The following is a 23815-nucleotide window of genomic DNA, read 5'->3' on the forward strand; positions in this document are numbered from 1 at the left end:
GACATTCTGAATTTCTGACGTTCTGACGTTTTTAATTTTTCACGTTCTGACTTTCTGACCTTCTGACGTTCTAACGTTCTAATATTCGGACGTTGTAACGTTCTGATATTCTGACATTCTGAATTTCTGACGTTCTGACGTTTTTAATTTTTCACGTTCTGACTTTCTGACCTTCTGACGTTCTAACGTTCTGATATTCTGACGTTCTAACGTTCTGACATTCTGACGTTCTAACGTTCTGACATTCTGAATTTCTGACGTTCTGACGTTTTTAATTTTTCACGTTCTGACTTTCTGACCTTCTGACGTTCTAACGTTCTAATATTCGGACGTTGTAACGTTCTAATATTCTGACATTCTGAATTTCTGACGTTCTGACGCTTTTAATTTTTCACGTTCTGACTTTCAGACCTTCTGACGTTCTAACGTTCTGATATTCTGACGTTCTAACGTTCTGACATTTTGGATTTCTGACGTTCTGACGTTTTTAATTTTTCACGTTCTGACATTCTGACCTTCTGACGTTCTAACGTTCTGATATTCTGACGTTCTAAATTTCTGACGTTTTTGATTTTTCACGTTCGGATTACCTGACGTTCTGTTTTTTGACGTTCTGACTTCTGATGTTTTTACGTTGTGACGTATAGGTACTGTATAAGCGACATACTGGGCGATGTACCTTTTATGGACGTTTGGGTACTAATTTATTGCTCACATACCTCGTAACAATTATTATCTATACTAAAAAGGAAGTATTAATATGTATCCGCTATAGTCTCCGTGGTTACAGTCATCATGTTAAGTACGAGTACTTACTTTGTATTGCTGTGCAGACTGCAGTAGTGAATACTTCTTCGAGTGCTCTTTACGTTTCCTATACTTAAGACCTGGTGGAACCATCTTCTGACCACTGGTTAATTAAAAAAAACAAAAATCTATTGGCACACCTATGGAAAATATGGAATTTTTTAAGACCAAGCTGGACTAAAACTGACCACGCGTTGACGAGTCTATAAAAACGGCGCATAAATACGTTTTGGTCGGTAAGATTGTATGAATATAAAGATAACAATAATTATTATCCGTATCTCTCTGACATTTGCACGAAACAGTGGCTCGATGCTTTGTACTGTACAAGTCCTCGACTTCAAGACTTTCTTGTAGATTCCTTGTTAACTTAGATTTCTGTTCTAAATAAACTAAACTTTAAGTGGTAGTATTTGACGATTAGCAGTATCCGCTTTGCACCATATGCAGTTTGGTTTCCTTTTCCGCCGTATAATATCAACTTGATATTGAACACAGCTTATACACTGTGCTGCGTAAGACATACGAGGTATTCTGTGGTGATCCGTAAGGTCAGTTCTTGCAATTTGATGAAGGGGATTGTCCGAAGGTTATCTAATTTTGACTTTCTCACTGCTTTGTGGTGCAGTTTCAAGTTATTATGTTTTCTGATAGCCTGGCCTCAGCTACAAGGTATGGTTTTACTTAATTACAACAATTAAATTAATAAATTAATAAATTAAATAATAATTAATAATTAAATTATTCAACTGACTATTTTGGCTCCCGGGGTAGACGAAATAAACGTGGGCTCACACATCTGGTGTAACGTGTAAAAACGGTAAACAAGTGGTAACGGTTTGATTAAAAAAGCAATACATAATTAATTCAGACATACGAACGAAGAAAAAGTACACAAAGATACATAGAAGTATACATTATTGTAGCATGGTAAATAAATTGTCCAATTAACAATTGTACATAACTTCAGACTCTCAGATATCTCAGACTCTCTCAGCCACAGCGTCGCTACTTTTCACGGCCATTTTATCGGCAAACTACTAATAATTACAGAAAAGCCAAAAAAGTGAGATTTCGCTCGTAATCACGACGATTAATTCGTATTACAATACGTATTAATCTTCGTGGTAAATAAGATTAATTAATTAGTGATTATTAGTAATTATTTTTTTATTAATTAGTTTTTTTAAGCTTTTGCTGAACGTTAATTAGCGTTCAGCAAAAGCTTGGTTTGTCTTTTCACAAACCGGTTTAGTTCCAAAGTTGCATAACTTGCATTAGCATGCCCGTTCAAGCCTTACAGTATATCCAGCCGAACTAGCAGTGCCTTCGCTTTGGTGGAGTATTTTGTGTTTCATGACTGTTGCGTTTGCTAGCGTATTCACAAAGAACGTACATTTTTATTTCCGAAAGAACGAAGAAAAAACTGTCGCACGAGCTATGCAGAGCCGGATGGCTGTTTGACTGTTGTTTAAATCGTATCCGACTACCCATAAAGCAGTCACATAGCACTCTAAATCCCCATGATCGAAATTAATCCGGGTGGTTTTAATTTCATGGCAGGCGTCAAATCGCTCCAATGTCAGGTGTGCAATTTCCTCGAGAATCCGTCCGATTGGTGTACCTCAAAGAAAAATACCACGTCGATCACCTGCAATGCCACCGCCGGAGTGACGACGTGTCATCTCGGAACTGGCATTCGAGCCGGACTGGTCCCGGGCAATCCAGCAGAATATGGTAACCAGTTGCGTCAATGTTCTACCCTACGTTTAGGTCTTACGCAAAAATGTTTTAGTAGTATTAACTGTTCGCAACAAAAGGGGGTCTGACGCGACAAACGTTGTACGTACTAGTGACTACAAAATGGTGAAGATATCAAACTTGCAACAGGACATCTTTACGAAATACTGCACCGTACAAATTAAATTACAATATTTTTAACTGATGTCATATATCTATATACAGTGACAATGGACCACGGTCACTATTTTTGTCGCTTCGTTTGTAACATCAAGTGTCACCCGAATGCTCGTCAATTTTTTCTGTCCATAGTGCCCGGAGTGACAAGAGATTGCTCCCTGGATGCGAAACTTGATAACGAACTGTGGAAAACCATGGCGAAAGGCCAGAAGATGGTTTGCACTGACGTGAAGCAGGATTATATACCGGGTCCTAGTGGTGTGCCTTTAATCGACCGGAAGTGCATCTGCACAGAAGACAACTGCAATAAGATCGGATGGGACGAAATTATGCAACAACCCGCTCTACCGGTACAACAAATTCCAATTGACTTCCGGTATATTTTTTCGATCATTCTAGTCATCGTGTGCTAGTATATACCTATGTAGGCCAATTACACCCCAAATGACAAGCCACAACCGAGTCAAATCGCCAATTATTCATTGGCCGCTTTGCAAACCATTCTCAAAGCGAACGCGACGTCGGGTGACAGTGGGAATGTCAACGCCGACGCAAGCACAACAGCGTTCGCCAAAGGAAACGATACGGCCACCAATACCACGGCGCCCGGCACCACTGCTAAAGATGCTGGTAAGTGAGTAGTGACAGACGTAACACTTCCAGCTTTTTTTCTGCTCTTTATTCGTTGTTGCATTTTTCGGTTCCCAAATCACAAAAGTAAATATAGAAATACGGTGGTATATATTTTTCTTTTAAGTTTTATTTTCTCTGCAGCTGGTAGCGGAACCAACATGGGATTAATTGCTGGAATTGCCATCGGAGTGGTATGCAAAATTTAAAATACGTATTTATTACCTATGTGCAGTGATGTCGTTAGCGCCAGAACATTACAGTAATTCTGAATTTTAAATGCCATTCTACAAGATCAACAACACCGAGTTATTTATTACAACAATAAATAGCCAATAGCGCCAACAACCAAATAATGGAACACATACTGTAATATATATGATGTTTTCACAGATTGTCTTGGCCGCGGTAGCTGGTGGTCTGTTTTACTGGTTCAAAATCCGCAAGCGAAAGGAAAGCACTAGTAGCAGTAGCGGCGCCACCGGAGGCAGCGGCAACAGTCGTGGTACCGGCGGAAGTGCTGATGACGACTAACACCCTGTTCCATGCAAAGGCTGCGAAAGCAACTCGTATCTCTAAACTGTCTGCCAGAGAGTACGTTTGACTTTTGAAAGTACGCTTGACTGCTTGACCAACACATATGAGGCATTTCTAAGTACAAATATTAAGATGTCGGTTTCGTTGTACTCCAAAAACGTATTTCACAGCTGTTACGGCCACGAACTCTTAATTTGCCCCGCAATCTTACGGTCGGCGACTGTAAATGTTACACTGAGCTAGACGATAAAAACTTTTAAAAACAGTTTGAACATCAATTTTTGAATAAAAGAAATGTTTCTAGTTCCGGTTTGTCGACAAATCTCTGACTTCACTAATAATCTTGCTGGCTTGGTGTAACGCTTCCAACATTGCCATAGTATTGGTGCGCTGCTCCGTCACGTCCTTTGCTTCGTTTAGGATTGCAAATTTATCGGCCATTCCAGCAGAGTATAAATTAGACAGAAGAATTTGGTTTAATTCGTCCTGCAAGGATGCAAAACAATAACGGTGAATCTAGCAAATCTCGCTCTCTTTTAAATCGAAATACAAAGAATGAAAGAATGATACTCTGCCAACCAGACCAGTCATCTTGGGTCAACATTTGAAACGGGTACTTAAAACATGAAAGCTCCAAATATCAAATGTTGCGCGAAACAGTTGTTAGCTGCATAAAAGTACCTTCGTTTTCTCGATTAGTGAATGAACTATGGCTTTCGGCACAATGTCGAATATGGTTTTCTGAACAATAGCGTAGTATTTTGTCACCAATGTCTGCATCAGTTCAACGTCTTCCATTTCGCGCGGTGGGATGCTGGCTGGGTCGAATTCTTCGCGCTGCAATACTGTGCTTATAACAAGTGATTCGATCTTGATTTTAAAATTTAGAATATTATCATGATCGCATCTTTGAGATTTTACCATCTATCACGAGAACCGCCAACGTGATTTATAGTGGACGGAGCGAAAGATGGCTTGTGCAACCATAATGGTTCTAGTACGTAGAATCTCGCATACCTCGGCCAAGAAGTTGGCTTCTCTGGTACTTCCAGGACCAAGGCTAATTCGGCTAGCGGACGACTTTTGCCGACCACTTTTTCCGGAAGCCGAAGTCATTGAATCGAAGTATCCAGATTGGCGTACTGGCTTCTTGGGCTTGCTCCGCTGTGGACTATCTGGAAGAGATAAAGGTCACCTTCTTGTGCTGCTTGTACGTACCCGTTTGATCAGGGCCTGATTTAAAAATTCAAGAATCATAATAAAGTAGGGACCTTCAGTGCGTCAATAGCAGCCTAGCCGCACACAGTGGACAGTACCTTCTTCGTTGTTTCTCTCGGCCCGTGCTGCTGAGCGCTGTTCCAAAAGTGCTTCCATCTCCTCACAAAAATCAGGATGTTTGGTATTTATGTAGGCCACCTCAATCTGAAAGAAATATTTTACCATCAGGATTATCCATGCACTGCTTACACTTTTTTCGACGCTTACGTCCAGCAGATATTTAACCATGGTTCTCGTTGATTCAGCCTGCTGTTTTAAAAACTCGTTCACAACACGGATAACGCCGGCGCCGAATTGGGGATATTTCTGGAATTCTCTCTAAACAGGGTAACCCAACCGTGACTTTAGTCAGTTTTTTTAAGAAGGTCACTACACATACCTGAATACTTGTACCAGATCGCTGAATGATTCGCTGCATCTCTTCAAAGACGAGGTCAACACATTCCAGACAGGGTTGCAACATATGGGCAACTTGGCGCTTAGCTAAGGTGCGGAAAGCCATATCCGGTACCGTGAGCGGAGGATACAATCCCTGGATAAAAGCAGCCATGAGTTCAATCGAATTTGCGAAGCTTAAACCCTAGAGTGCTAATATAATATTCTTACTGCCGCTGAACGCAGTGTCAAAACAATGATTTTCAACTCCAGACCATCTAACGCTTCGATGTCAAACAAGTGCGCATGAAAGATATTTTGAAATATCTCCACACTGATCAATGCGCCGCCTTTCAGCTTGTTGGTACTGGAGTCCACGTCTACGTTGGTACCGTCCACCGTGTTGCTGTACGCTTTCACAAAGTCCGTTATTAGTCTGATCAGATGAGCTTCCTTGTCCGTGACAGGTTGTCCCAAATCCTCCATGAGCTTTTTATGAGCTTGTGTCAGATGGCTAATTTGCCCCTTGAGGTCCGGTAGTCGTTCTCGAATATGGGTCATTAGCAGCTATGATGGTAATGGCATGTTGTGCGTAGTTGGCTAAAGGTTATGTCAATAAAGGTTTAAGTATCAGAACTTATCTGTACATTATTAAGAGTTCGGCTTAAATAGATAGTCCCATGTTTGTGCGCCAGTTCGGAATAGTGTTTCCGCAGGAAGGTTTTCTCGTCCTCCACAGCTTTTGATATCGTCTAGATCAACAGAAAGCAAAGGTCAGTGGGGTACTTTAATGTTAATTCACATCGGCGATAGAAGCTTTTTTCATCCTGTGGAAAACTATTGTATTACTGGCAAATCCGGCCGATCTCTGCTCCGTAATGGGCGTTGCATAAACTTAACTAACACGGAGATGTGTGGAGTCGCTATTCAGCGTACTCTGTACGTACTGGTTTTTCCTCGTTTAATACTACATTTATGTACTGCAGCTACCACGGTAGGTAATAGTTTAACAGTCTGATTACCGTAACTAGACCGTATGTGCTTTATCTGAGCTGATTAAATTAAATCATGCTTTTCATGTTGTGGCTGCATAATGTTATTACTTTGTTGGTGTTAATATCCTGCTGTGATCGATTGACTACTCCAACGATTCCAAGTTTAACCGGGATGACGCTGCCGCTCAAAACGTCTCGTGCATCGGTACCTTTGTCCATTAAATCCAGTTTGGTGATAACCGCCAAAGTACGCTTGCCTATAATAGGCGAACGAACACCAGCATAACTTTTAAATAGGTACCCGGACAATATGTTGCAGGTTACGCTGTTGCAACACTACTACCACCAACGTTCCGCACTTCAGAAAACCACATCTATGCGATAGAATACTGATTTGCACGCACCTTCCGGGTCGACAATTTTCGCCAATTTTAGCGCTTCTGATGTGGCCATGTCCACATTGGCTGGTGTTACCGCCAAAATAAGTGAGTTAGGATTTTTTATATATGCCATAATGAGCTTTGTAATTTGCTCTTCGATGTTGTGCGGCTGATCACCCACAGGATTCTGAAACAGTTTTAATGTTGCGCACTCTGTAATGGTCAGCAAAGCCACAAGACTGGTTACTACACAAGCAAGGCAAGTAAATGAGTAATGACTTATGTCGCTGTCAGTCGGCACACCTGTTAATTTTGTTTCCTTGAAATTCTGAGCTTGTGAAAATACAGATAGGTACTGTTATTGTTAGGTTGCGTGCTGGTAATTGTTTGAAATAATTGTGTTTGAAATGTTTGACATTTAATTGCAGTTCTACAATACTGTACAAATCTTGATTGAGTTATGTACCTTCGTGAGACCAGGCAAATCAACAAGAGTCAAGTCAACAACTGTTTCAGAAAATATTCTGAGATTGATGGGCTGGCTGCCAATGCCCTGCAAAATAGAGATGAAATAATTATATCATTGCTATAATAGCCTTGGAAACTGACGGCGGCACCCAGATATTTTTCCGGTATCCTATACCTTGTTTTTTCCCATGATGCGATCAGTTTCATCATTTATTGCCTTCCTAACGTTATCGAATTTGGTATACAATGTGTTCTGATCGTGAAGGAACTGAGCGAACTCTTTGTTCTCCCCGATGCCTGAAATGCTGAGATGTGAATCCTAGCAATATACGAGTATACAACTATTGTATTTACAAGCCGAAAAATATTGAAGGATGCGGAGTTAATACTGTGAGTTGTTGACCTTGGACGGAAAGTATTTGATAAAGCATCTTAAATGCAGTAATCAGAAAAGGCTTAGTACGATAAAATTGCAAAGGTTGTTTTATTGTTTGCTGCCGGCAGCCGGCTGGAGCGAGACGTTGTGGCTGAACGTTACGCATCGCGCCTGATTTTAGCTCGCAGATTTGGACTCCGGCCAGTATGCGAGGGACAGAAAACCAAAGGATATTTTTTTTCTATATGTCACGGTTGCTCGCATTTGATCACTTAAATCCCGGAAACTAACCACTTTACTGCACTAGAAAACTAAACCATCAGCAATACCGTAGCGATTTCTGCTGTCGTCATCCAGTTTAATAAGCTGCAGTACCAGTGGCAGTCTGGTAACCAAGCCTTGTCCTCGCGGCAGGAAATCGCGACCAACCAAACTTTCTAGCACGGAGCTCTTTCCGGCACTCTGCAATCAATTACGTACAGTTGCCGATAGATCTTTCACGGTCAGATTAATTTTATGAGTAGTTCAGACGTACAGTGATGTGGCGCAGTACAGTAACTCACGCACAATACTCTGAAAATCTTTTTAATCAAACACTCAATCTGTTTGATTGGTAACTTGGTATACGTCTTGCTTGTTGTTAACTGTGGTCGTTCGTATTGCAAACCTTGCAAGTAGCTAATTCCAGCAATACTATTTATGGACTTCGCAAAATAGACATGCGCTCATCGAAAGTACCTGCGCCCCGACCACTATAATTTGGGGAAGATTGACAGCCTCCAGATTGGTAATGCCGGCTTTGGTAAAGACATCTTGGAGCTTGTTGATAACGGGAATCAACGCTTCTAAACCTTCCATTTTACACCAGCAAAACTATCCGCTTCGAAAGCAAATGCAGGTACCGCACGTAGCAGAGGCCAACTTAATGCCACAAAAATAATAATATGGGATGTATTGCAACAAAGGCGGGGGATGCCCAGAAGGTAAATGTAAGGTCAACAATGCAGACAGCGATAAGCAGGGATACAACTAGACATGCTCGAATGAAGTTTCGCAAATTTGTGGATGTATTGCGTAGTGGTTGTTTTACTTCGTTGCTGCCTTTATTAGCGCGATCGGCAGTCACGCGCTCTATGAAATCTAGCAGCATCGGATGGCTAGACATATTTCCAGCTGAATAATCATGTTTGTAATTGTATCTGTGGCTGAAGTGGCAGCGCAAGGTATGTAGTGCAAATTCACTATATACGCAATACAACATAAGATTGTGCTACGATCGCCACAGCGTCGATTTTCCGTATAGGTAAATTACCTGCCGCTCTGCAAGTGTCGACATTATATTCACCGCTCGCCTTTTGTTCGTAAAACGCGTTTAATGTGTAAGTTTGACATTAAATCTCCACTGACATCATTGACGCACTTAAATTTTTGGTGGGACGCATCCGTCTAGAGCTGCCAGCCGATCAACATTAGTATATGCAAAACCTGGAATTTTCTTACATTAAACGACGTAATGCACAACTGCTGTTTTATTTGTGCTCAAGATTTCGCAAATTTTACCATTAGCTTGGCATCAAGAAAGCGAATTCGAAGTGTACCCACTTTCACGCAACAAGTACACAAAAGCGTAAGAAACAACGTAAGGCCATCCTTGAAATTAAACTGACGAATATCGTTAAAGTTCACCAAAATGCAACAAAACGAGACCGAAAGCAAATACTAAATTTATTCCACCGTGACAAAATGTAATAAATTCAAAACAAGCGACCGTTATTTTACACCGCAGGCAGCACATCTGTACATCTGAAGATTACAGAGTCCACACTTCATTGAGACTCTTTGTCGCTTCCTTCAGTGCGCCCAGCATAGCCATAATATTCTTCCGGCGTTCCGTGATCTCCACTGCTTCTTCAAGAATTGCGAAACCACTTGTCGCGGCCGGAATGTACAACTCCGTAAACAGAACCTGGTACAATGACGCCTGCGCATACAACACACAGTTAACAACTTCCGCCTTGTTTTAAAGGCAGGCCGAAAATCAGCCAAGCACAAACATACCCGGGTTCGCTCCACCAAGGAATACACGATGGCTTTCGGGACGGAATCATAGACGATCTTTTGCACAATGACGTAGTACTTGGTCACCAATTTCTTCATCAACTCAACATCCTCTAGTTCCCGAGGAGGTAGATTTTCTGGGCTATATTTCTCCTCCTAGAGCAGAAGTTAGTTTCAGTACAGAGTTTAAACTTGTTTAATCACTACTTGATACTTTTGTAAAACAACAGCATAGCCACCGACGCACTTCGGTTAAAAAATTCGGCGCTCCACCTGACTGCTTCTCTTTTGCCAGCTTTGCTCTGATCGCAGCGATAAAATCCGTATCATCTTCAGAATCATCCTGCGATAAAGCAAGTGTACAATAGCCGCGTTTCGATCTGAATTTACTCAGACATCCATTCTGTGTGAAATACCTGACTATCGCCCTCTCCGCCGTTTTCACTCCGAGCAGCTGACCGCTCTTCCAACAACGCTTCCATTTCCTGGCAAAACTCTGGATGTTTCGGATTGATATAGTTGACTTGGATCTACGATAAAGCGTACAATGCACTGGCGATTAGAGAAGTGGCTAGCGATTTTTTATAAGTACGGTTTTTGTACGATTCACATAAGCTTACTTCAATAATGTACTTGACCATGTCCGCAGTGTATTCCGCTGTTTTCTTCAGATGCTCGCTAACAATCCCGACCATGGCTTCAAAAATTTTCGGGTATTTGGCCAGTTCGTTCTACAATGCAGCATCTTCACTTTGTCAACGGCTGCCAGAAACACATAATCATTAGCACAGCAGTAGGATTTTACCAGAACGGCGTCTCCGCATCGCCGGATACAGCGTTGCATCTCGTCATGAACCAAATCGACACACTGCAAACATGGTGGCATCATCCGGGCGATCTGGCGCTTCGCTAAAGCCTGGAACGCTTTATCCGGCACAGTGAGCGGCGGAACTAGACCCTGAAGAAATCAGACAAAATCCGATTGTATTTTCTAAAACTGTACTCGTATATTTCGATAAGTGATTTAAAGCTTTTCGGTTTTGTTATTAGTGTAGTAAACGTACCGCAGCCAGACGCAGTGTCTGCACAATCGTTTTCAGTTCCAAATCGCCTAGCGCATCAACTTCGAATAGGCCGCGAGGAAACGCGTCCTGAAAGATCTGTTGACTGATGAGGGCACCGCCCTTTACTTCCACTTCCTTAGTGTTAGCATCCAGTTGGATATCCGTACCGTTCAGTGTGGCGCTGTAGGCTTGGATGAAAGCGATTATCAGGCGCATCAGGCAGGATTCTTTATCGACGACGGGCTGCCCCAGTTGAGACAGCTGCTCTTTATTCGCCTTGGTCAGCTCGCTGATCCGGTTTCGCAAATCCGGCAGGCGCGTGTTGATGTGAGACATCAGCAGCTGTAAAGCATATTTTCGAAAATCTTCCAAATTACTTTACTCGAATGGTTTTCTGTCTCACCGTGTTCAACTTGTGGCTCAGGGCAACCGTCCCGTGCTGGTGCGCGATATCCGGATAGTACTTATTGAGAAACTTCTTCTCGTCTTCGCGAGCTTCGGATATTTTCTGCACATTAAACACCAACACATCGTCAAACTGCGCGGGTAAATACGTAACATGTAAATCATTGTACATAAAACTGAGAAATCAAAAACGTACTTTGCTCGTATTGATGCCATGCTGTGAGCGGTTAATGACGCCAATGATGCCCAGTTTTACTTCGATTACGCTTCCGTTCAACACCTCGCGTGCATTGACGCCTTCGTCCACACGGTCCAGCTTCGTAATTACAGCTAAAGTACGCCGGCCTAAGGCACATAAAACGTAGTGAAACAGGCGAAAATTTGAACAGCAAGTACAAAAGTACCAGGTGTGCAGATTTGGGAACTTATGCAGAGCACGAACGACTAGACGTTTACTACGGGTAGAGGCTAAACATATTCTTGCACTCAGTACTGCAGAGCGCATTTATAACTTGCAAACTTCCTCTCTCTAACGCTAGAAACCATCAAAATTTACCGTACCATCTGGATCGACATGTTTGGCGAGCTTCAATGACTCTGAAGTCGCCATATCGTCGTGACCAGGCGTAACCGCAAGAATAACGGAACTGGAACTTTCGATAAAGTTGAGGATCAGACCTCTGACCTGATCCTCAATGTCTTCGGGTTGATCGCCAACCGGTACCTACGAAGAACGTAAGTGCTCTGTCATTTGCCTAATGTCCATTAGATTACCTTTTCGGCTGGCATGAAAGTACATCCGCGCACTGTACACCTACTTGGTGCTCGGTAATCAGTGATTCAGTGTAACTTGCATTCACCCAGATTATAGTAAACAGCCAAGTATTTCCTAATCAGCAAACTGGCAGAATGACTACAATATGACCATACGTTTACTGTGTACAGTATATCTACAATATACATATTACTTAATGAAATTTATTATAACCAAAAATTCCTTCTGGTCAGTCTACTTACTTTAGTCAAACCCGGGAGATCGACTAGTGTCAGGTCCACCACGTACTCGGAGAAGATCTTAAGACGTATAGGATCGCTTCCGATCCCCTGTGATTTAAGGTTGTTAAGAATAAGTTTGTATTATTTTGGAAACTGCGCACTAGTAAAATATGTTGGTACTCATTAAGCGAATACCATGTGGCATGTACTGTACAATACCTTATTGCTGCCCATTGAGCGGTCGGTTTCATGCTCAATTTCGGCACGAATTTCATCAAAATCAGCGAAAGTTTTGCTTCCCTGATGATTAAACTGCCCGAATTCCTTTATAGTCGGGTCAACATCTGTCGAACACAATCAAATGAAGCATGTCATTACAGTACTATTAAGTTTTAACAGACTGTTAAATGCCGCTGTGCACCAGTTTTATAACTTCGCCTACGATCTCTTACAGACATTGAGACATAACCTTGAAAACATCACAACAATTACGTCAATAAGTTTCAATTCGAAATTATTCCGAGCAACTGCTAAATTTTCACAAAAACCCGGCAAAATACCACCCGGGCCCCGGCAGCGAAATAACTCCGAATTTCATCACTCAGATTTCAGTTAAAGCGCTACTTTAATAAACGGTAATCTCAGTAACTGACGATCACTACCGTGTGCGTAACGTGTTTACGCTTCGTAGTTCGTACCATATCGCTTTCGGGTTTTTTCATCCAAATGTATCAGTTGTAGTACTAATGGGCGTCTGGTCACAATACCACTTCCGCGTGGTAGAAAATCCCTCCAACCAAGCTCTCCAGCACGGAGCTCTTTCCAGCGCTCTAAAAAAGTACAGTTTTAGGTGCATCTTTTATGGATATCTCCCGACTACCGATAAATGCTAACTTGAAAAACTCATGCACTTTGTTAGAGAATACATACACAGCCACAAGTAAGTAACTACACAATGGTAGCGCAGTAGCGCCCCATGCGATTTTACATACCCCTACGTTTACCGTTTTATGGTTTACTTATGTGCAGTAATAAATCTTGTGAAAAACACACAATTTCTCCTAATCACCTTAACCTTACAAGTGAAGTGAATAAGGATGGGAGCTTCTCGTAATGGACTGCAGGTATACGAAATTGCAAAAGTCGGCGACGGTTACAACTTCACTTACAACATGCCGGTTTGGTAGCACAAATTAATAGCTTTAATAATGATAATCAATTCTTATTAAAGACCATTGCACACGGAAGTATTTACTGGCTAGGTAATGTGAATGATTATTAATTCAACGTCGAATGGATGTACCTGAGCGCCAACCACAACGATTTGTGGTAAGTCCAAAGCCTTCATATCATGGATGCCGATTTCACTGAACGCATCCTGGACGCGATTCATAACCCGAATCAAGGCCTCCATTTTTCCGCGGTCACAGCAATAAATTCCAATTAAAAAAACGTAAAAAGTGACGTCAACTGACAGGATGAGGCAGTGAATAGGCAGGCAGATGTCAGCCACCAGAGTTGCAACCAGTTCGAATAACGAGTGTCAAACATAAAACACGGGACACCGCTGGAGTTTTTGTTGTTAACGGATAAAAGGCAAACCCAAACAGCAGTGCACTAAATGTTCAGGCAGGAACAATCAGCATACAAGATAACTGATTTGTGATCACAACTATTTATACTGGACAAGGCACTACTATAAAATTAATGGTTACACAATTGCACACAAGGACATCAGTATGAGCTCATCCTTGGCGCCAGCAGCTTAAAAAAACTGACTGTACGTGACTGGGTCGACTTGGCAGCTTAGATAAGCTAACAGGGTCCTGATTGGTGGATTGCTCGTGAGAACGTGACGCCACTCCACTGCTGGAGCGTTTGCCGCCAATACCATGCGGTATAGCTTTGATCTCAGGCATTTTGCCCGAGATCGCCTGACAAATTGCGCACCGCCTAACATTACCGGTTCGGTTGTGGGAAAGCGGTGCAAATGAAACACAAAAGTCCTGAATTTTTTGAAAACAGGATAAAAATTTATTATATTTCGCAATTTCGCATGACTTTGAGAAATTATGGCATTTCTGAGCTTTTGTTCCTTTCCTTGCAACGGCCAACGCGTACTCATTGTTGTAGTTGGTGAATAGTGGACACTGAACACTACGCGTAGACATTCAAGCAGAAGTTGATCGGTTATTCAGAAAAGCGATATTTCCCAGTTTTTGCCTGAGATACTAATATGAATTGTGGTTATTCTTGCGGCGTTTGTTTAGTTCAGATCTATAAGCCCGTGAGCGGTGTTATTTTCATTTTAACCGGGTACAGCTTGAGGATGTTGGGCTGATGGTTACAAAATGGACAATGCGCCGCATCGCTCTTATCGTTTGCGCAGAGCACATCAAATGCGGCAGGTTTCACAATGGCTCACTGTTGATAAAGAACAATAGATCTCCCAACATGCATTTTGCCGGTTGACACCTTTTCATCTGGGCAGTGACCAGGGCCGCTGCATCCCGGTTACTCGGACAATAAAAGTCTTTGATGCACATGTAGTAAACTAGGGTACACTCGTTCCTTTAATCCGTACTCGTACATGTCACTGCAGAAGTATAAGGTGCGTTTTTTTGGACGAGGTTAAACCAGTTAATAGTGTTTATTAATTAATTATTACTAATTAATAACCACGAGCAACAAGTTAACTCAAACTCCGGTTTGCAGACAAATCCCTAACTTCGCTGATAATTTTGCTAGCTTGCTGTAATGCTTCCAGCATTGCAATGGTATTGTTGCGCTGCTCCGTTATGTGCTTTGCTTCGTTCAGAATTTCAAATTTATCGGCAACTCCAGGAGCGTACAACTTAGCCAGAAGGATCTGGCTCAAATCGTCCTGTAACGATAAAATCACTGACATCAGCGATATCATTATAATTTATGGTTCTACTTACAGGCATAAGTGCAGATTTAGGTTACAATATTACTTCCAAGTTCCAAGGCAAAAAGTCCACAAAAACAGCGGACAAACTTCTTTTAATTCCTATTAGCGAAAACTTGCCAAAAAATCGAAAACTGCGGTGTGCATACTTTTGTGGTTTCGATCAGCGAATGCACAATGGCTTTGGGCACAATATCGAATATGGTTTTCTGGACAATGGCGAAGTACTTCGTCACCAGTGTTTTCATCAGTTCGACGTCCTCCAGTTCTCGCGGCGGAATGTTTCCGGGATCGAATTCCTCGATCTGCAGTATTGGAAAAAAAATACTGTATTAAATACTTTTTTCTCGAACAGCGGCACCGGCTAAGATGCGCGCACAACACGTAACGTTGTGCGTACTCTGTACTGAGATCATTTTGATTCGAATTTCAGAATATAGAAAGTGTAGTGGCAAGTACTGACCAGAAGTATTTCTATTCTATAATGCACTGTCGTGCTATCAAATTGTCATAAAAGGCAACGCCCACATCAAATGTAAATTTCATCCCGGATTACGTACGAATCATCCCTCACGTACCTCAGACAAAAAGTTCGCTTCTCTCTCAATTCCGTCTCCCAAACCGAAAACGGATCGACTGGTTACACCTAAGTTATTTCGTCCGTTTTTCCCATGAGTAGGAGACCCCATGGGAGTGGTCCGAGTGTTACCAAATTGTTGCATTTGTCCTGCTATCTTTTTGGCTGCATTTCGCTGGGTATGATCTACGATTTACGAGCATAAATACAGAAATTCATGACACCACAGATTTAACTACGTTTAAAGCATAATACGGGCTGCAAAAATGGATGCATTACGTAATTACTGACCAGCGAATTTCCTACTACACTAACTCGTAAGTAAGTACTTACATACTAAGCTTTAACGCAATAAATCGAAACTTACGTTATTAGTTCATACCTATGCTAGAGTTTTCTTGATTTTTCTCGGCTCGCGCTGCCGAACGTTCCTCCAGCAGCGTTTCCATTTCGTCACGAAAATCCGGATGTTTAGTATTGATGTAAGATACTTCGATCTGAAAGAAATACCTTCATTTTCCTGTTCATGGGACGGTAATTGCTGTAACCATACCCGTGTAAAACAGTTTGTAAAAAATACGTTAGCTAAACGTTAGTTAAAGGCCAAAATTCGAACAGTGTTCGAATTTTGGCCTTCTTCTAATACAAACTGTTTTACACGGGATAGGTGGCTTGAATTATTGGTACATACATCCACCAGATATTTAACCATTGTCCTGGTCTCTTCAGTCTGCAGCTTGATGAATTCGTTCACTATTCGAAGCACGCCATCACAAAATCTCGGGTATTTTTGAAATTCTCTCTGAAGCATGTTGAATCCACGGTCATAAAATAATCGACATAAAGGAACTAACCAAAATATTTAAGAAAATAAAAAAAATGACATTGATTACCTGGATCTCTTTCCCGCAACGCTGGATAATGCGCTGCATTTCTTCGTAAACCAGGTCAACGCATTCCAGACACGGTTGCAGCATATGGGCGATTTGACCTTTAGCCAGTGTGCGAAACGCCATGTCGGGCACCGTAAGCGGAGGATACAATCCCTGGGTAAAAAGGTATTACAACGCCTGTTTTCTACCGCTTCATGTTCGAGTACCTAATATAATACTCACTTACATTGCAAAATCAGTCAATAACATTATTTTTACTTTTTCGAAACTTCTTCTCACCGCTGCTGCCCGAAGCGTTAAAACAATATTTTTAAGCTCTAAACCATTCAGGGCTTGGACATCATACAAATGCTGCTGGAAAATATTTTGAAATATGTCCACACTGATCATGGCGCCGCCTTTCAGTTTGTTGGAGTCCACCTCGACGTTCGTGCCATCCACCGTAGAACTGTACGCCTTCACGAATTCCGTTATTAACCGAATAAGATGAGCCTCCTTGTCAATTACTGGCTGTCCCAAGTCCTCCATTCTCTTTTTATGCGCTTGAGTCAATCGGCTTATTTGCTCCTTGAGATCCGGTAAACGCTCTCGAATGTGCGACATTAATAACTATGAAGAAAACGTAACAAACTGAGTTATTAAAATACTTGGGCTTGGGATTAGACATTATTATGCACGTGAAATTAAAGCATAATGTATTCTGCTTACATTATTAAGAGTTCGACTCAGATAAACTGTGCCGTGCTTATGTGCGAGTTCCGAATAATTTTTCAGCAGAAATGTTTTTTCGTCCTTGAGCGCATGTTCAATTGTCTGAAAAGAAACACAGGAAAAGTCAGTAGGATAATATTTAGTTAAACACACCTCAAGATAAAGAAATAATGAAAAAGTCAGTATATTTACGAGTACGTTAATTACGAGTACAGTACTCGTATTAACGTACGCTAATTATGCTTTGACAGTTGATAAAATGCGCATGCCACGTAAACGACACTCTGACCTTTTACTCCATTCTTTTTGTTTACTGTACATATTTATACACGTATTTACATATACGTACTTTGTTTGTGTTGATATCTTGCTGCGAACGATTAACCACCCCGATGATCCCCAGTTTAACCGGGATGACGCTACCGCTCAGGACTTCCCGTGCATCGGTTCCTTTATCCATCAAATCCAGTTTGGTAATAACCGCCAATGTACGCTTGCCTGAAATACCGTACGTGGACATGGACAGTAAGCAAAAAACACAAAGGCATTTAAGGTACTTATAAAGAATGGGGTACTACTTTAAAAAACAACGTATAAAATATTAAGTTTGGGTTACTGCACCTTCCGGGTCCACTGCTTTTGCCAGTTTCAGCGCCTCGGATGTGGCCATATCCACATTGGCTGGTGTTACTGCCAAGATAAGTGAATTGGGATTTTTTATATAGGTCGTGATCAGTTTAGTGATCTGGTCTTCAATGTCACGCGGTTGATCGCCAACGGGATTCTGAAAAGAATGCCGGTTTGTACACCGCGTCACGCTTATGATCTACCGATATTACATATATTTTATCACAGAAGTTTTAAAATGGTAGGACACGACAAACCTGACAGAGTTTTGTTTACTGACGTAAGACAAGACAACACAATTTAAAACTTTCTCAGCTCAAAGTTTTCGACTCCGTGTCGTTTCTGCGTGTCGTTTCTGTTGAAATGGAGTTCTTACTGTAAACTTAAGGGGGGATCCATAAATTACGTACGCAGCGAACCAGGGAGGGAGGGGTCCAAAAAGTGTGACAAGCTGTGACGGCCTCAACGAACCCTGGGGGAGGGGGTGGTCAGCTCCATGTATTACGATTGAACGAACCAGGGGGGAGGGGGCAAGCAAATGTGACGGACAGCTACGAAGGGGGAGGGAGGGGTGAAAAAATCGTGGTTTTTTGCGTACGTAATTTATGGATGCCCCCTTACCTTCGTCAGTCCAGGTAGATCAACCAGTGTCAAATTTACAACCGATTCCGAAAATATTCTCAGGTTAATGGGCTGGCTTCCAATGCCCTGCAAACAACAATCCGTAGTGGTATATGAGTGCACTTACACTGAAATCGATACGAGTATACCTTGTTTGTTCCCATAAGACGGTCAGTCACATCATTTATTTCTTTCCTGACGTCATCAAAATTGGTGTACAATTTCTTCTCATCATGAAGAAACAAACCAAACTCGTCCACGTCTTCGCTGCCAGGGATATTCTTTAATAGCTCACCTACCGATATGCTGTTTACTAAAAATTGGCGAATGAAAACTAGCCTAAATTATATGATGATGCTGATATCTGTGTAATACATTAAAATGTCGCTTTCTGAAGATGTTATTTATTCTCGGTACTGCAGAAATCAGTATTTACCTCCGGGACTAGCTGCAAATTAGGTGCACTCGTGTTAGGTGCATGCAAATAAATGTCTGTATTTTGTATATCTGTATGTACTGTGCAATGTACACAGTACTACCACAGAAAGTACAAGCCTTGTACGACCTGTGCTAAAATCGAAAGCGGCCCCAAAACCCAGCTACGCCAGGCGGGTAGTATGATGACGTAATCTCACGCCCTACGCAAACGTATCTTTAACAGAGGGGCGGAGCGTGCGACTTACAGGGTCCGAGTGCGTGTAAATTACAGGGAGTGTGAAAGTTACGCTAGGATTACTCTATTAGCTATCTCAGTAGCTCAGTACAGCCAATCCGCCTTGATACACTGCTATAGCCAATCCGTATTGCTAAAGACTGCCATTGGTGGGCACACCGATTACGTATTGCCCTTAATTACGTATTGTGGTTTCTCCTTAATCTGTAGCTTTCAGAAGGAAATAAGAAGGAGCAAATTAAATTATCAGTCAAAATTATTAGTTTCGAAAGAAATAACAATCAAATATGAACTTTCACGAGAAGATCGCCAAATTTGAAATTACGCATTTGGCATGTCAGATCGTTCAGCTCCAATCGCACTGCATGGGAAAGATAACTTTTGCAGTCAGCTATGGTCTAATTAGCGAAAAAATTAAATTACATCGTAAGTTAAACACTTTTCTAAGTCCAGAGCACGAGAAATAATACTAAAAATTATTGTTACTTTTAATAGAATCATTTAAACAATTATTCTTCTAACTCCAGTTAATTTGTATTTGGAATCCCAATTTGCTGGGTTCTGAGATCGGCAGCTCAAGAGAGGTACAGAGAACCCATGCACACAGCAAAGTTGTGGTTTCGGTTTTTTTTCGCTTTGCATGCGTTTTACGCTCGGCAAGGGGTACAGGGATACTCAAACACAGCAGTTTCGGGCCTTGGGCCGTGTTTTAAGCGTCTAACACAGTTTGTGCATGGACAATATACTTAGAGGGACCGTGGTACTACAGGTACGCCCATCGTGACCTTTGTATATACTGTACAGTTAATGTTAAAATGTTAAAAGTTAATGTTAAAAGTTTTGGAGATGGCATAAACTAAAAATTCTGTAAGTAAACTTCTATTTTTTTACTCCGTTTCCGTATAAACCCAAAACACTCCTATTGTACTTGTACTGCAAGAGCAGTAAGTAGTGCCCTGTACCGTAGCGATTCTTGCTGTCGTCATCCCAGTGAATCAGCTGCAGTACCAATGGCAGTCTGGTAACCAAACCTTGTCCGCGCGGCAAAAAATCGCGGCCAACCAAACTTTCTAACACGGAGCTTTTTCCTGCACTCTGCAATTAAGCAAACACAACCGCTTACATTTTAATCCTCTCTTCTTTATTTCGATTCATAATTATGACAGTATTAACCAGACACTACTGCTACAAAATTAGGTACTACCAAAACATCCAATACCATCATTAGCGTTATTGAAGTGTTTAACACGCGGCAAAGTGCCCAAAACTGCCGCCGCATTACCACGAACAACGGCAATGCTGAAGCGCTGTTTCAAAACGAACTCGAACGCGCTTCACCCGTTTTTTCAAAAATTCTACAACCTAAAAACTTAAAAAGTTCCTTCGTCGACTCGCTCTGCTTACATTTTTCTTTCATTTACCGGACTTAATACTCGTATTATTGAATATCTGTCTGTGTCCGCACGAAGATAGAGGTAAATGGTTTTAAGGATATAGTACTATATTGCCCTTAGGTCTTAGTTAAAAAAATTGCTTGGTCCAAAATAGCGCCGAAAAAGATTAATTTTTTGTGAAAAACACAATTAAAGCGCCCAAAGGCGGAAACCAACTGTTTGTCTATTTTATGTGGTTAACCGTGTTTGTGCACTGCACTGTCTGCACACATAATTATACGCTGACCTAACAATTGTTAGCTACAAAAGCATCGCAGGAGAATGTATTGATAGCAAAACAGACATATTGCAAAATTTCAAATTTTAAAACAGACAAAGTTTCAAATTAAAGTTTCCATATTATGAATTATGCTTTGCAAAACATTCACTGTACAAAATGTGTGTGCTTCGAAAAACCATTCGAAAAACATACGCATCTAGTTTGCAGGATGCGGTCTTTTGCACCAGATTTTGAACACAGGACCTACAAGATATCTACCCTAGGTACATACGTAATTACAGTACATACGACATACATGCACGAACAGTTTCTTTGTCAATAAAAAAGTGTATGAGTTTCTAAGCATAGTCGCTGTATATGCAGTACTCCCAAATCATATTATCAAAATGCACAGCGTTTTAAACATGCAAACATTTTAAGCTGGCTGAGACCGCTATAGCGCAATGGACTGCTAAAAAGCCTACAATTACCGAATTTACCTGTGCTCCGACCACAATGATCTGCGGAAGGTTGATAGCCTCCAGGTTAGTAATGCCAGCTTTGCTAAAGACATCTTGCAGCTTGTTGATGACAGGAATCAGTGCTTCCAAACCTTCCATGGCCTACCTTAGCAAAAAAGAAACTGAGTAACGCTCGCAGGAAGATCAACATATAGGTCACTGCATAACAAACTCCAAAACGCTATTTCAACAACTTCTTGGGAACGAAAGCTAAAAAGATTATTTAGGTGAAGCGTCCAGCTGCCGGGTGCCCTTTTATCTTACTCCTATTCAAATTTTTCGCTGCTGTATATCGACACTCGCATCTAGGTTACAACGATAAAACTGAAATATTTAAAATTGTTACAATAAAGGTAGGGATGATCAGTGGGGTCAACGATATTGAGAACGAGGAACACGTAGCGCAAATGCCAATTCTGCATGTATATCACTGTGGATTAAAATGGGTAGATTTAGAGGATACGCTAGTATTTGTAGGTACACAGCCGAACGTGGTGACCATTTGTATATTGCGCGCAATCAGCAATGTTAGGTTTTCTTAAAAACGCATTCTGTATCAGTTGTCTAGACAATCATGTTTTTCAGGTAGATAATCGTGTGGGTAATCGTATCTGTGGTTAAAGTGGCACCGCAAGGTTTACTTTGCAAATTTATACCGAATTTCGCAATTATACCGGTACTTGTGGTACCGCGATCGCGCCGTCACGGTTTCCTTTCTACAAACATGATAAAAGAACAAACAAAAGTGGAGTTTGTGGGTGCGTCGCTGGCGCGCTAGCATACAACTGTCGGGAAAATTATCTTTTGCTTTTCATTCATAAAGTGCACGTTATCTTACACCGCCAGGCACGGAAAAAGTGATTTTGTGCGCGGACTGCTTCAAAGAATTTCTGCAGCTTTTATCCAGATCTACAAAGCATACATAATTCTGACAAATCTGGGTTATAGACTGATGGTTTTAGCATACCATTTGCATTTGTTTGGCCCAAATTCATATGTTTTATGGTAATTCGATTTTAATGGCAGTAAATGTTAATATTTTGTTTTTTACCAGCGAAGTTTTCAAAAATGGATACTGAATACATACCTGCCTATGTTTGTGCTACGTGATGCAGCAGCACGGTTTCACCTCGATTTTTGTATTGTCAACTGGAAAGTTTCCCTTGTTTTTCAACTGGAGAGGCTTTAGTTTGTAGATAATCGACTGTATATATGATGCGGCCTAACACAGACAACATCGCTAAAAACATGTAGATTATTTGATCAAGTCGAGAGTTTAATTTGTTTCGAGGCGAATCACGTTCGTCGCCGTTTAGCACCAAACGAAGTTTTGTTGTCATAAACTGACTGCAAGAAATTAGTAGCGCCCTGCGTACATACATAGTATGACCTTTGTGTTTCTTTGCTTTCTGACCGGGATGCATATGAACTGAAGAGAAGGTCTCCTCTACCTAATTAAGGGGTTACAAGCTAGAACGCAGTATATGTATGTAGGAGACTACCTCATGAATTTTAATTAGAATTTTAGAATAAAGTAAGATAAAAGATTCACAGTCAAGTTGTTGTAGGACTAATTATGTAGCATTTCCATACACTTGGCACAAAACATAATATATTTCTAAGTCCATAATACTATTTCTATTTGGACTTGGTATTGTATTTCGTATATTGCCGGTTTCCGTTATTTTCTTAATATCTTTTTTTTGCTTCAGTTTGCAAATATACAGATAAACGTTAATTTGACCTGTGTTAAGCATGAAAGGGCTGCGGAATTTAATTTGCTTTTTTTATAATACCGTTCACGTATTTCCCACCGACAGTCAATATGCCATATGGTAACGATAGCATCACCATATGAAAGAATTATAGCTTGAACACAAAAAACACGTAATCTTTTCCATGATATGAGGGAAAATGTGAAATGATTCGACCAAATTTCACAAGTTTACAGTGCAGCAAGTGGACAGAAACAGGCAACCAGACAAACAAAAACCATGAAATGAAACTGAGTAATCTTTAATGCATGCTAGTGTGCAGGGAAATGCTGCTGTAAGCGCATGCTGCTGACGTTACTTACATTACTGGTAATATTGCGAGCAACTTGCCGCGCTCTGCCCAGCAGGAGTGCAGTGCCGTGGACCCATATCATTCTGGCCAATTTCCGCTAAATGCGATCGAATTTTCCGGAAAATAAAGTTATGGCAAGAGGGGCTTGTTGTATTAGGATATGCGTAATTAGATGAAGGGTGCCGTTGACGATTTGATGGCTGGCGTTGACGGCAGAGATATGTGACCAGCGTACGCCGTTGTGCATCATTGCT

At 41.3% G+C, this 23815-nt stretch overlaps 4 protein-coding genes across 10 annotated transcripts; 1 reads left to right on the plus strand and 3 right to left on the minus strand.

Annotated features, from left to right (window-relative positions):
- Positions 1 to 1034: 1034 nt before the first annotated feature.
- On the plus strand, positions 1035 to 4524 carry LOC129586669 (uncharacterized). Of its 2 annotated transcripts, XR_008690168.1 has the most exons (7): positions 1035 to 1479; positions 2371 to 2544; positions 2860 to 3077; positions 3156 to 3357; positions 3502 to 3551; positions 3751 to 3951; positions 4315 to 4524. XR_008690168.1 is itself a non-coding variant. In XM_055479995.1 (6 exons), the coding sequence occupies exons 1-6, from the start codon at positions 1377 to 1379 to the stop codon at positions 3889 to 3891; spliced, it is 888 nt and encodes a 295-aa protein (XP_055335970.1). In that variant the 5' UTR covers positions 1035 to 1376; the 3' UTR covers positions 3892 to 4211. The 2 variants fall into 2 exon arrangements, 1 of the variants encoding a protein (XP_055335970.1); XM_055479995.1 differs by lacking the exon at positions 4315 to 4524 and having other exon boundaries at positions 3751 to 4211.
- On the minus strand, positions 3842 to 8833 carry LOC129586660 (dynamin-1-like protein). Its single transcript, XM_055479986.1, has 14 exons — positions 8505 to 8833; positions 8096 to 8228; positions 7566 to 7687; positions 7389 to 7475; positions 6947 to 7109; positions 6651 to 6799; positions 6195 to 6299; positions 5779 to 6114; positions 5552 to 5704; positions 5380 to 5490; positions 5211 to 5316; positions 4912 to 5069; positions 4576 to 4731; positions 3842 to 4380 (listed from the first exon to the last, which is right to left on the minus strand). Exons 1-14 carry the CDS (start codon positions 8622 to 8624, stop codon positions 4195 to 4197), a joined length of 2085 nt encoding a protein of 694 aa, XP_055335961.1. The 5' UTR covers positions 8625 to 8833; the 3' UTR covers positions 3842 to 4194.
- A 472-nt stretch (positions 8834 to 9305) lies between these two features.
- LOC129586661 (dynamin-1-like protein) lies at positions 9306 to 14005 on the minus strand. The gene is given in 15 exon segments (XM_055479987.1): positions 9306 to 9747; positions 9825 to 9980; positions 10072 to 10167; positions 10241 to 10354; positions 10445 to 10555; positions 10630 to 10782; positions 10889 to 11230; positions 11292 to 11396; positions 11490 to 11638; positions 11855 to 12017; positions 12311 to 12397; positions 12509 to 12633; positions 12988 to 13080; positions 13083 to 13119; positions 13593 to 14005. Coding segments are annotated over 15 exon segments (2013 nt in total). The 5' UTR covers positions 13704 to 14005; the 3' UTR covers positions 9306 to 9576.
- Positions 14006 to 14760: 755 nt separating this feature from the next.
- On the minus strand, positions 14761 to 22027 carry LOC129586657 (dynamin-1-like protein). 6 transcript variants are annotated; one of them, XM_055479980.1, is made up of 15 exons: positions 21841 to 22027; positions 21474 to 21596; positions 20283 to 20415; positions 18797 to 18942; positions 18648 to 18734; positions 18021 to 18183; positions 17749 to 17897; positions 17397 to 17501; positions 16968 to 17297; positions 16689 to 16841; positions 16487 to 16597; positions 16178 to 16292; positions 15797 to 15981; positions 15368 to 15523; positions 14761 to 15173 (listed from the first exon to the last, which is right to left on the minus strand). In XM_055479980.1, exons 2-15 carry the CDS (start codon positions 21591 to 21593, stop codon positions 14982 to 14984), a joined length of 2145 nt encoding a protein of 714 aa, XP_055335955.1. In that variant the 5' UTR covers positions 21594 to 21596; positions 21841 to 22027; the 3' UTR covers positions 14761 to 14981. The 6 variants fall into 6 exon arrangements, with proteins under 6 accessions (XP_055335955.1, XP_055335957.1, XP_055335956.1 ...); XM_055479982.1 differs by having other exon boundaries at positions 21474 to 21600; XM_055479981.1 differs by having other exon boundaries at positions 21759 to 22027.
- Between the last annotated feature and the right edge of the window lie 1788 nt (positions 22028 to 23815).

This window comes from Paramacrobiotus metropolitanus, unplaced genomic scaffold, assembly GCF_019649055.1.
Source record: "Paramacrobiotus metropolitanus isolate TYO unplaced genomic scaffold, Prichtersi_v1.0 Parri_scaffold0000021, whole genome shotgun sequence".
Classification (NCBI taxonomy): domain Eukaryota; kingdom Metazoa; phylum Tardigrada; class Eutardigrada; order Parachela; family Macrobiotidae; genus Paramacrobiotus; species Paramacrobiotus metropolitanus.

Excerpts from the sequence above, each read along its gene's own strand:
- LOC129586669 (XM_055479995.1), top strand. The coding sequence starts at position 1,377 with ATGAAGGGGATTGTCCGAAGGTTATCTAATTTTGACTTTCTCACTGCT. Across the intron at positions 2,545-2,859 it reads GGGCAATCCAGCAGAATATG|TGCCCGGAGTGACAAGAGAT; the intron begins GTAACCAGTTGC and ends TTCTGTCCATAG. Across the intron at positions 3,358-3,501 it reads CACCACTGCTAAAGATGCTG|CTGGTAGCGGAACCAACATG; the intron begins GTAAGTGAGTAG and ends TTTTCTCTGCAG.
- LOC129586660 (XM_055479986.1), bottom strand. The coding sequence starts at position 8,624 with ATGGAAGGTTTAGAAGCGTTGATTCCCGTTATCAACAAGCTCCAAGAT. Across the intron at positions 5,705-5,778 it reads TGACACTGCGTTCAGCGGCA|GGATTGTATCCTCCGCTCAC; the intron begins GTAAGAATATTA and ends GCTTTTATCCAG. Across the intron at positions 4,732-4,911 it reads AAGCCAACTTCTTGGCCGAG|CGCGAAGAATTCGACCCAGC; the intron begins GTATGCGAGATT and ends ACAGTATTGCAG.
- LOC129586657 (XM_055479980.1), bottom strand. The coding sequence starts at position 21,593 with ATGGAAGGTTTGGAAGCACTGATTCCTGTCATCAACAAGCTGCAAGAT. Across the intron at positions 16,598-16,688 it reads GTTGCGGGAAAGAGATCCAG|AGAGAATTTCAAAAATACCC; the intron begins GTAATCAATGTC and ends AACATGCTTCAG. Across the intron at positions 15,174-15,367 it reads CGCTGATCGAAACCACAAAA|GACGATTTGAGCCAGATCCT; the intron begins GTATGCACACCG and ends TTATCGTTACAG.